At 43.9% G+C, this 12,160-nt stretch overlaps 2 protein-coding genes across 2 annotated transcripts; both read left to right on the top strand.

Moving 5' to 3' along the window:
* The first annotated feature begins 348 nt into the window (after positions 1-348).
* On the top strand, positions 349-4,426 carry LOC130536303 (creatine kinase U-type, mitochondrial-like). Its single transcript, XM_057052152.1, has 9 exons — positions 349-623; positions 1,739-1,937; positions 2,033-2,128; positions 2,215-2,436; positions 2,541-2,626; positions 2,958-3,081; positions 3,404-3,538; positions 3,606-3,731; positions 3,933-4,426. The coding sequence occupies exons 1-9, from the start codon at positions 481-483 to the stop codon at positions 4,044-4,046; spliced, it is 1,245 nt and encodes a 414-aa protein (XP_056908132.1). The 5' UTR covers positions 349-480; the 3' UTR covers positions 4,047-4,426.
* A 2,262-nt stretch (positions 4,427-6,688) lies between these two features.
* pdia3 (protein disulfide isomerase family A, member 3) lies at positions 6,689-11,462 on the top strand. Its single transcript, XM_057050909.1, has 13 exons — positions 6,689-7,010; positions 7,828-7,906; positions 7,992-8,109; positions 8,195-8,302; positions 8,477-8,606; positions 8,680-8,796; positions 8,971-9,096; positions 9,191-9,373; positions 9,600-9,708; positions 9,781-9,909; positions 10,174-10,253; positions 10,829-10,886; positions 11,010-11,462. Exons 1-13 carry the CDS (start codon positions 6,874-6,876, stop codon positions 11,124-11,126), a joined length of 1,491 nt encoding a protein of 496 aa, XP_056906889.1. The 5' UTR covers positions 6,689-6,873; the 3' UTR covers positions 11,127-11,462.
* Positions 11,463-12,160: the final 698 nt, after the last annotated feature.

Genomic DNA, 12,160 nt, shown 5'->3' with positions numbered 1-12,160 from the left:
CAGTAAAGCTGATTTTGATCTTTCAAAGATCAAAGGAACTTTTGTTTACAGCAACATAGTATATCACAACTGTCACATTCCAACTGTTCTCCATTATTGGTCCCATTCAGCTTTAAGCAGACTCAACAACTAAATCACCAAGTTGTTGTGAATAAATGCGGCTGTCATATCTACACTTGGACTCGATCTGAATTTTTTTTCTGTAAGGTTCTGAAGGCTCAGATATCAAATCAAACATGGTTTCTATGGTGAGTTTGACCTAGTTGTTCTCAGAATCTGTCAAGTTTTGCACAGTTGCTCAAATGTGTTGGTCATCTGTAGCAGCAGTTGTGCTTTTATGCTGAAATCTGGGATGTATTTCCGGTGTGGCTCCGTGTCCTTGCGAGTATCTTGACGTCACTCCGGTGAAACGACTGTCCTCCGCCGTTCCATCAGAGACTGATCATCTCTCACTGTTCTCCGAGAAACGTTCGATAGAATATGGCGAGTAGCTTCTCCAGGGTTCTGACCTCCAGAAACATCCGGATCCTGTCGCTGTTGGGGGGTTCGGTCACAGCCGGGATCCTGCTGCAGCGGCACCATGTCGGCGCCGACGGCCCCACACGGAGGAGGTACCCCGCCAGGTAAAGAGCCGCATCATCCCGCAGCGCTACATGTTCTCCATGTTCTCCACCTGAGCATGGAGAACATGGCGAATATGCACGGTCCACCAAACATCTGATGAGGAAGAACCTGTTTAATTCTTCAAAATTAGTCAAAGATTTTTCCTGAATGTTTGCAGCATGAAGATGGAAAAACATTTAATATTGATGCAAATTTAACAGGCAAATTTAACAGGCAAATGAACAGAATTCATTTTAAAAATGTATCTACATTTTACTCAAATCCTCTCCTGTTTGATAGCTGCAGATCTTAATTATAAATTTTCCTCCTGAATGGAGCAATGAATCCACATTCTGGGTTGATATTAATGTTAATCTGACCTCAGGTCAGCAGCGCTGGGTGTCCAGCTGTGATTCAGAACTTTAAACCTGCATCAGTCATCAGCAGGAAACAGCATCAAAAGGTGAATTCATGCCTGAATTAGACTGTTCTCTGCTGAAAGAAAGCTCTTTAACTCAGAACCCAAAGAACGTTAATCCCAGAATGTGTTTCCAGAATTAGACGCCAGTAAATAATTAATCCTCTGCTCAGGTCTTATCACAGTTTTATGATTGTTTCTTAGCAACAACTTGATACATTGTATAAAGTTATGACATCAGAGGATTAGGAGTTCCACAGTAGGATGATAAAAGAGTGATTTAGTCCCTTTTATCATTCTAAATAAACAAGAGCTCACTGTTTGATGGAAGTGGATGGAGCTCAACAAAGGCTCATTCATCCATTTTTACCTGTGCCAGAGCAGTTACACCTGGAACTTAGTTAGCAGATATCAGCGTGCATCATAAAGGATTTTCAGATTAGTCAAACATTATCTGCTGCTCTAAAAAGCTGGACAATCAGCAGCAGGAAACAAGAGGATACAACTACTAAAATAACAGACAAATAAGGATAAACGCTCTACACACTTATACAGAGCGCTGATAGGAGCACTAATGAAGAGTGCTGACGAAGAGTGCAGAGATGGGCAGCGTTGTGTACATAAATCCTTGTTGTTGTTGTTATTTAGGATTTTAACAGTTAGATTCTGAAAGCAGCTGAATCCAACCTATGAAGTCCAGATCTTGTGTTTGTGCAGTGCAGAGTATCCCGACCTGCGGAAGCACAATAACTGTATGGCGAGCAACCTGACACCTGCCATTTACGCCCAGCTGTGCGATAAAACCACACCCAATGGCTTCACGCTGGACCAGGCCATCCAAACAGGTGTGGATAATCCAGGACACCCCTTCATCAAGACTGTGGGTCTGGTGGCCGGAGATGAAGAGTCCTACGAGGTCCTTTTACTTCTTCATCAGCATACCATCACTGTTCAGTTTGGGCTCCTCAGTTTAGTCCAAATGACTTTCCTGGACTTCACTCTGTGTTTCAGGTGTTTGCAGAGCTGATGGATCCAGTCATCAAAGAGCGGCACAATGGTTACGATCCCCGCGGCATGAAACACCCCACCGACCTGGACTCCAGCAAAGTGACACTCCAGAGTCCATCTTTCAGCTCCACAGATGTGTTGATGAACTGAACTCATGGACTCTGTCTGTCTTTAAATGGTTCCAGGTTCACTCTGCCCAGTTTGATGAGCGCTACGTCCTGTCAAGCAGGGTGAGGACAGGCCGCAGTATCCGGGGGCTGAGCCTCCCCCCCGCCTGCACCCGCGCAGAACGCAGGGAGGTGGAGAGGGTTGTGGTAGACGCCCTGGCTGGCCTGAAGGGTGACCTGGCTGGGAGATACTACAGTCTGACTCAGATGACAGAGAAGGAGCAGCAGCAGCTGATTGATGTGAGCGACATCATTAGCAACATGCTAACACACCCTCACCAACAACACCCCCTCAACAACACTGGCTCCACATCCACAGTACATCTTATCTTTGTTTAAAACAGGACCACTTTCTGTTTGACAAGCCAGTGTCACCGCTGCTCACCTGTGCAGGAATGGCTCGTGATTGGCCAGATGCCCGGGGGATCTGGTGAGTCATATAATACCCATAAATCCTCCACTGGTGTTGTTGGACAGCTGGTGTGATCAGCACTGGTGTGATGGGACAGAAGCTGCAGCAGCTCCAAACATCCTAGTACTACCCCTGTGGAACTCCTGGCCAACAATCATCAAATCATCAGAGTTTTCTATGCTAATATCATCAACCTCCACAAATATCCATTTACAACTAAAGGAGAACTTCCTTTGATGTGTGTTTGTACATCTGAGAGCAGGAACAACGTTAGTGTGATAATCAGGTTAACTGGGATTAACTGGATTACAGATGTAACAGTTTATCAGTGTTTCACACTTCTGCACAGGCACAACAATGAGAAGAACTTTCTGGTTTGGATCAATGAGGAGGATCACACCAGGGTCATCTCCATGGAGAAAGGGGGGAACATGAAGAGGGTCTTTGACAGGTTCTGCAGAGGTCTGAAAGAGGTGAGGTTTGGCTGAACTGGGCATCACAGACGGGACAGACAGGAGCTTCGATAGAAAACAATAATTCCACTTTTCTCTCAGTACTCTGGCAGCTGTATTAAACCCACAGCCACCTCCGTGGTGACCCGGCAGTGTGTTCAGGGTCGGAAGGGCTTCAGAAAGATGATAGATGCTGACTTGCACCTGCTGCAGTCAGATCAAAAATAATCTGATTAGAAATAATCTGATTACATCTAATAGCTTCATAGGAGAATTTCAGATTAGATAATGATGTTAAAAAGGTGGAGAAAGCAGAAATGTCCTCAGTAGTGATGTGTTTTAGGTGGAGCGTCTGATCCAGGAGAAGGGCTGGGAGTTCATGTGGAACGAGAGACTTGGCTATGTCCTTACATGTCCCTCCAACCTGGGCACAGGTCTGAGAGCAGGGGTCCACGTCAAGCTGCCCCTGCTCAGCAAGGTAAAGCCCCCCCATCTCATGCTGCAACTGTAGTTTATAACAGGTTAACAACCTTCTTCACGCCCAGGACCCTCGATTCAGCCAGATCCTCAGCAGCCTGCGCCTGCAGAAGAGAGGGACGGGTGGAGTCGACACCGCCGCCGTGGGCGGAGTGTTTGACATCTCCAACCTGGATCGTCTGGGACAATCTGAGGTACAAGACCTGTAGGAGAAATGAAATGGTAGAGAATAGAGTTCTGAGGGTGGAGAGGAATCTGAGGGTGGAAGGACGAGTTTTGAGGGTGGAAAAAAGAGTTCTGAGGGTGGAAGGAATAGTTCTGAGGGTGGAGAGTAGATTTGTGAGGGTAGACGTAAGAGTTCTTTTGTGTTTTGATATTTGATGTAAACTCTTCAGGTCCAGCTGGTGCAGACAGTGGTGGATGGTGTGAACTACCTCATCGAGTGTGAGAAGATGCTGGAGAGAGGCCATGACATCAAGGTGCCTCCACCCAGAAAGCAGTTTAAGTAGACACTGATCTTGCAGCCCCCCCCCCCCCCCCCCACAGACACAGACACACACACACTGTGTGGCCATAGATATTATTGATGAATAATTATCTATGAAAAATATTGCATCTATATATGACTAATCTGTATAATCCAGATGTTTGTTTCACTCAGATTATTTAAGGTTTTTGTGTTAAAATGACCGAAACATGAATGAAAGACTTCACCTGCTGGAGGTCACGACAGAAAAGTCTGTCTCTCACCTGCCTGCTGCACCTGGATTAACCCCACCTTCATCTGGTCCTGATGCATGTGTAATTCCTCCCACAGCATTCCCACGTTTATCTGTGAACCACTGTAATCACTGGATGTCACTTTAATAAAATACCTATTTAACAGACATTTCTGTGACTGTTGCTCTGATTGGCTGACCAGCTTTCAAACATGTGTGGCGCTTTAGCTTAAATGGCCCGATTTTTTTTTTTTTTTTAAGCAAAACCAAAAGGTTTGATGGAAAAGAAGGCATTAATCACTAATGACCTGTAATCACGGGATCACTTTTATAAAAAGCTGCGTAACCACTGTTATTTATCAACCCTGATTTAAAGGTGCAGCCACAAGGGGCAGCATTCTGTAACCAGTTTAATTTAATGTATCTAATCTTTCTTACCCACAATCCTCTGAATATCACATTATGGAGGATCACAACAAATATGACCGTCTCGGTCTGATCACAGCAGCCATTTACGTATGTGTGTGTGTCTGTGAGTGTGAACATATACAGACATGTACACACGTGTGTGTATGACTGTGAATGAACAGTGTGATTGTTTGCAGTCTTTCTGCATTTGAGAGAACAAGGGGCTCTCTCTCTTACTGACAGCTGAACTGTGAGGGTGTCCAAAGGCATGAGGGTCCTGTTCTGAGCCTTTCTGTCTTTGTCAGGACACACAAACACACACACACACACACACACACACACACACACACACTTCAGTACTGTCTGGTGTGCAGTATGCTGCGGTTCTCCTCTTCCTCCATCTTTTCTGTCCTTGTTCCACATAGAGCTGAGAAGCACATGGGTTGTCATGACAACAACTTAACTAGGGAAAGAAAGGTACCCACTTTAGTAATAAAGAGCATTTTACACACACACACACACACACACACACACACACACACACCACACACACACACACACACACACATACACACAATGTTCTGGACATGGAGTTTTATGGATTACAGCCTGGATCTAGCCTGGTTCTGAGTGTCACTTGCTGTTGGAACACCCTCAGGTTGACCTTTAAAGCAGAAAGCCAGTTCGATTTAAGAACGAGCGCCATCCAGCGGTAGAGCCTTTTTCACGGCCAATATTTGTGTTACAAGGGGCGTCACCTGCTGGACGGATTATATGACTACAGTAAACACAGAAATCTGAAATTAAACATTGGTTTCCAATTAAATTAAGAATAAGAAGTTTTGAGACATCTGTGATTTTAATTCGATACAAGAAAAAATGTTTGATTTTGGCAAAAAATGTTTATTTTAAAAAACAAAACAAATCGAGTTAATTTAAAATGAGTCAAAATTAGTCGAATGCGTGCATTGTTCCAGCATGCTTTTGAACGCCCTGTCAAGACACTGATACAGGAACACAGTCCGCCTAGATAGGGAATCATTCTACTTTCAACCCAACTTTCATTCCAGTTTTAACTAATTGCGCCAGTAAACAAAATGGAGATGACGTCAGAACCATTAAAAGACCATACATTGCCACCTGTGGCCAACAGCGGTATATCACCTGACCTGAGCGGATCAGCTCGATTTTGTTGTTTCCAGAAGGGCTAAAAGCGACACGTTCTCGTTTAAGCATGATTGAGCAGCAGTTTGACTCAAGGTCATAGATCAACATCAATCTATAAGGCTGTAAACTGAACAGGTGCTGCTGCTTTACCAGTGATGGATGTTGGACCAAACCCGCAATAACTCCGCTCTCTAAAACAGAGACCTTAAATCTTCACCAAGAAATGTCAATCACCTGTCTTTAGGAGCGCAACTGTAGCATCTGAAAATATAAATAAGCAGCACCACTTTCTAAATGGGTCTTCAGACTGAACAACTTGTTTTGCTTTGGAACTTTAAAACCTTCTGGCTCTAGTTTTCTGACAACAGTGACGGTTAAGCCTTAAGATCATCTGGGCCGAGATTGTTCAGAACATTAGAAGAGCTGAAGGAAATAAAGATCTTCCCTTAAAACAAACGTGTTATCAAGAGAAAATTACTCTAATCTGGTAAAAGTTATTAATATGCTGGACTAACACATTGACACACATTAAATAGATGTTTCACACTAAAACAAGATTCAACTTGATCTAAAATCCACTCTTTTAATCATCAGTTATGCATTTGCTATTTGTGTGTTTGCTTATTAAAATGTGATTCGTTTAAATTGCTTCATCAATCTCGGCGATTTATCAGGAACAATCCAAACCTTTCCCAATCAGTTGATTTACACTCATTTCCGTGGTTCCTAAAGGGGGCGGGCACTCGGGTTATGATTGGCTTTGAGCAGCCCAGGTCTCCCGTTCTTCGCGTTGATTGGCTCTCCTTATCAGAGTGACCCATGAATTGGACCAATCAACAGCTGCCACACAGGGATTAGGAGAGGTCCGGCTCCGGGGCGGAATATCTACGCGCTTGCGTCTCTTTATCTGTCTTGGTCGACCTGTCCGCGTTCCACCGTCGTCGGTTACACTTTTATCCCCGGCTTTTACGTCTCCAGAGCGCTAGCGGTTGTAACATTTTTAGGACTGAAACTTTCTATTTAGTACCGAAAAAGAGCTACGATGCTCAAGCTAATGCTTTTAGCAGCGCTCACCGGCTTCACGCAGGCCGCCAGTGATGTGCTGGAGTTCACGGATAACGATTTCGAAAGTAAAATCGGAGACCATGAAATTATTCTTGTGGAGTTTTTCGCACCCTGGTGAGATTTTTCGTGTTCTAAATTAACATTTACTTGATTTCCCACAATGTTAACCAAGCTAATGTTGGCACTAGCTAGGCTGCAAAGAAACTGAAGACAGCCAACAAACGCGTTTATAATTCTACAACTGATTGACTGCATAACTTGTAAAATTAACCTGCTTTTCTGGAAATTACACAATGAGCGGAAAATGTAATATTTTAAATACTAATGACTAAATATTAACATGCTATCTTAGTGCGGAGTTAAATATTAGCTGTCTTGTCTTCACGGCTTCAAAAATATCCGTTCAAGGTTAAACTCGGCTTTAACATTTCACCTCTTTTCGAAGCAATTCTGCAGTATTTTAAAGGTAATTTAATCTGCGTAAAAAACTGCTAGGAAGCTGGAGGCGTGTCCGCTCCTGTGTAACGCTGTAATTGGACGAGGAAGTTTTGGTGGCTGTTTCTGATTAGTTCAGAGCCAGAGTGACGTAGCCTCATCGTACCAAACTTGAAATGGGAGTACTGTACATCGAGACCAAACGCATTTTACCACATTAAAGTGATTTTTATGATTACCTGATATTTTTAAAGTTTACACTACAGGCGTTCAAACAACATACGCAGAATGTACAAGTAATTAGTGAAGAGCAAGAACAGCATAATGTTTATTTAAAAAAAAAAAAGTAAACCTTCAGAGATGGAATCTGATGAGCATACGGTAGATACAGGGTAGATGTCTCTTGTTCTTTGGTCGTGGTCTTTTTCCTTATTCTCTACTGGCTGACATGTAATCTGATTACTCTGACATGAAGTGTGGCTGTCCTGTCTTACAGGTGTGGCCACTGTAAGCGGTTGGCACCTGAGTACGAGAAGGCCGCCACAGCCCTCAAAGGTGTCGTCCCTCTGGCCAAGGTATTGCACAATCACCTTCATCTACCTTTGTCGACTGCAGCCTTCTGAGGTCCGATTATTCACAGAGAGTCACTTATCTCTCAAGGTCGACTGCACATCCAACAGCAACATCTGCTCCAAGTACCAAGTTTCTGGCTACCCGACCCTGAAGGTCTTCAGGGATGGAGAGGAAAGCGGTGCCTATGACGGTCCCCGAACCTCAGGTATTTGTGTTGTGCCATCACTCTGGGAGGCGTTAAGTTTTGGTATGGTGGTGAGAGGGTGTTTGTTTTCTTGTGGTGTCTGTAGATGGAATCGTGAGTTACTTTAAGAAGCAAGTTGGGCCAGCCTCTGTGGCTCTCGCAGGAGAAGAAGAACTTCAGAAGTTTATTTCTGAAAAGGACTCTAGTGTTGTTGGTGAGTCTTTAAGTTCTCACTCATTTCAGTTTAAAAAAATACCACAAAATTAGTATTTAAAAACTTTCCATAAATTTTAATTTTTCTGATCTGAAGTGAAGTTGAACTCTAGTAATGTAGAAACATTTTTGGTCTGTAATTAAGACTAAAAATGTAATTTTTTTACCCCCCCAGGGTTCTTTGCCGATGACAAAAGCACAGCACAGGCTGAGTTCTTAAAGGCCGCCAGCGCGCTGAGGGACAAATACCGCTTCGCTCACACAAACGCTGAGGTCCTCCTGAAGAGCCAGAATGTGGGACCTGAGTGAGGAGATCTCAGTGCAGCAGGTATTCATCAGCATGTCCTCTCTTCTCACCTCATTATGCTCTACTTGCAGAGGAATTGTTCTGTTCCGTCCACCAACGCTCAAGAACAAGTTTGAAGACAGCAGTGTGAAATACAGTGAGGAAAAATACACCAGCAACAAAATCAAGAGGTTCATCCAGGATAACGTGTGAGTGTTGACCTGCACTCACATCAGATCCTGTGTTCAGCAGGACCACCCCCATAGTACACAAGATGTGTTTTAGATCCTTATCTTGTTGCTTCAGCTCCGTTATTATCAGACTGATGAGTAACGTCACAGGCTCGACGTTGTTTCTGCTGCTGATGCCGTCGTGTGTTTCAGTTTAGGCTTCTGTCCCCACATGACAGAGGACAACAAGGATCAGCTGATGGGCAAAGACCTGCTGGTAGCCTATTATGATGTTGACTACGAGAGGAACCCCAAAGGCTCCAACTACTGGAGGAACAGGTTGGTGTGGCTCCTCTGGAACTGCCTAATTCAATCCTCTTTAACACAGTCTGAGCAGCTCCAATCTTGTTTCCAAATGTAATCTGGTTTCCAGGGTGATGAAGGTGGCCAAAACCTTTTTGGATGAGGGCAAGAAGCTGAACTTTGCTGTGGCAAACAAGGCCAGGTTCATGTCGGTGCTTTCAGAATTCGGTTTGGAGGACCATTCATCAGCGGGTCCTTTGGTGACCATCCGTACCGCCAAGGGGGAGAAATACGCCATGACTGAAGAGTTCTTGTAAGTCGGAGTTGATCCTTGACCTTGTTCAGTAACAAAGGTTTTAATTGGCATGTTTTATAATTCAGAGAACTTTTTGTAGAACTCTTATAACTTGCATGCAACTTCCTGTCCTGGTGCATGTGACCAAACACAGCGTAGCATCCTTCAGCAATGACGTCATATTTTCATGGGAAACAGAATATGGGCTAAAAATAAAAGGTGATGATGCTGAACATATTCACAGACCTGACGGGAAAGCTCTGGAACGATTCCTGCTGAGCTACTTCGATGGGTCCCTGAAGCCTTACCTGAAGTCGGAGCCCATCCCAGAGAACAATGATGGACCTGTCAAGGTGAGACCGCTATCAAGCTCAAGGGCTGAGCGCACCTGAAGCTTTACCATAACGAGTGTCTCCTGTCTGCAGGTTGTGGTGGCAGAGAACTTTGACTCCATCGTCAATGACGACAGCAAAGATGTTCTGATTGAGTTCTATGCTCCATGGTGCGGCCACTGCAAGAGCCTGGAACCCAAGTACAAGGAGCTGGGCGAGAAGGTGAGGGCCAGAACCAGGATGTCTTAGATTACCAGTGACTATTTTAGACAGTGGTGGTGGTGGTGGTGGGGGGGGGGCGTTTATAAGGTAGGGAACAAAGGTTCACATAAAACTGCACAAGCCAGGAATTGGCTTGATTTTTAGTGGATAAAAATGAATTGGATTGAACTTCCTCTCCTGGACAAGCTTTGTTTCACTGTTAAATGTCTTTTCTTGAATGTTAGTAGATGTTCAGAATGATAAAATAACTCTACCGCTCTTCAGCTCGCCGATGATCCAAACATCGTTATCGCCAAAATGGACGCCACAGCCAACGATGTTCCGTCTCCTTATGAAGTCAGCGGGTGAGTAAATTGTCGGTAAATCTAAAAGACTCAGTCATTTATCTTTAATTTGAGGTCATTGGGGAGCGTTAATCTTGCATTTAACACCAATATTGAAGCATTTCAGTTTCTACAGTAATATGAACCCTTGACTCGGGATGAAACGTTAGTCCCAAATTCGGAAAATGACAGTATCTGAGGCTCTCTCCTATGGTGCTTTTTCAAACGTTTGATATGTTATCACTATCATACGTCCCAACGGAGCTTCCCCATTAGAATAACGGCTTTGTAAACAGTGCACGTTGCTGTACTGCTTTGCAGCCTTTCCCTAACCCAGTGCAATCAAAGCTAGCCTGGCTGTGAACTGCAGAATGGCGTGCCTTCTCTCTAAACACGAGCCTCCATTCAAGAGATCTGTCCTCCAGTTAACAGACTGGCTAGCTGGCATGAATTGGTTGTGGAGTAATTTCAGCAGACACAACTAGTGAATCTGTGACTTACATTAGTATCAGAAGCTGGAGTGGCTCTACCCCCTCCCTAATTCACATGTATTAAAATGTTTATTCAATTAATGTTCTTAACCTTTTCTCCTTCAGTTTCCCAACTCTGTATTTCTCTCCTGCTGGACAGAAGAGGAATCCAAAGAAATACGAGGCGAGTTTCTTTAACTCTAAATATGTTTTAGCTCGATGTTTCCATGTCATCAGATACATAAAAACAATCACAATAACTAAATGTTCCCTGCCCAGTATTAAACGTGCTTGCTTCTTATTTCAGGGGGGTCGTGAGGTCAGCGACTTCCTGTCCTACCTGAAGAGGGAGGCCACCAATGCTCCAGTTGTGCAGGAAGAGACGAAGAAGAAGAAGAAGAAGAAGAAGAGGGTGGAGTTATAAATGTTCCTACAGGGAGAACCAAACGCCAAGAAAGAACTGAATTTTTTTCACTCTGAACGCTCTGAGCCAGGTTGGACAGACGCAACGTCCTCTGTGGGGCCTCATTACTGCTTCCCAGGGTGGCGAGGTGGTGTCCAGGGCCTGCCTAAAACTTAAACACACTTGGGGAGGACACTTGTGTTGGGGGCTGTTTAATTAGATTTTCATGAGTGGAGGTCTGTTTGATCATCTGGATTTCTGTCGTCGTTGCAGAGTTTTTTGTTTTTCCTTTTTGTACCTGTCTTTTTTTTTTGTACATTGGAAGGATCATGAAATTAAAAGGCCAACCAAACTGAAGCCTGAGTTTGTGTCCTGCTGTTGAACCCTAACCTGATCAGATTTAATGACCTCAGTAATGCTGGGAGCTGCTCAGTGGCAGATGGGCTGAACCCCAGACTGAGCAGTCAGGTTCTGAGTTGGGAGATGAGATTCAGACAAACTGTTCCTGATGAGAAGGAGCTGAGTTACACCTGCTAAATGGCCACCGTTGCAGAATCTCTGGTTTCAGCCTCTGCTGGACAATCGGGTGTTTATGTGGGTTTGTGATAAAGTCACCTGCTGTTCAGGACTCAGATGCTCGCTGATTAATCTACTTTTGACTATCATTAGGCCCTGCGATTCTGTAAAGCGCCTAGAAACAATTTTGATTGTAAAAGATGCTATATAAATAAAAAGTGATTGATTCCATATAATTTCTGGAATTTTTCAACCAAACTGGTTTAGGTGTTTCATGGCTGTTTTCAGATTGTGCAGCAGGTAGATGAACCAGTCTGACCAAGAGCTGTGATGATAGTCACTTATTTTGATGTGACAAAATGATATATTTACACATCCAGTTGCAAAAGTATTCAAAGTGCCTCTCTTTTATTTCAAGATTAACTTTGACAATAGAGGTACTGTAATTTGTTTTTTAGACTCATATTGACATTGATGTTAACCTGGGTCTCGACCGATCCAGGATAAAATTCATCTGGTTGAGTAGTATTTTTAGTTTG

This window comes from Takifugu flavidus, chromosome 13, assembly GCF_003711565.1.
Source record: "Takifugu flavidus isolate HTHZ2018 chromosome 13, ASM371156v2, whole genome shotgun sequence".
Classification (NCBI taxonomy): Eukaryota; Metazoa; Chordata; class Actinopteri; order Tetraodontiformes; family Tetraodontidae; genus Takifugu; species Takifugu flavidus.
The sequence above is the reverse complement of the archived record's forward strand: the minus strand, read 5'-3'. Positions and strand labels throughout refer to the sequence as shown.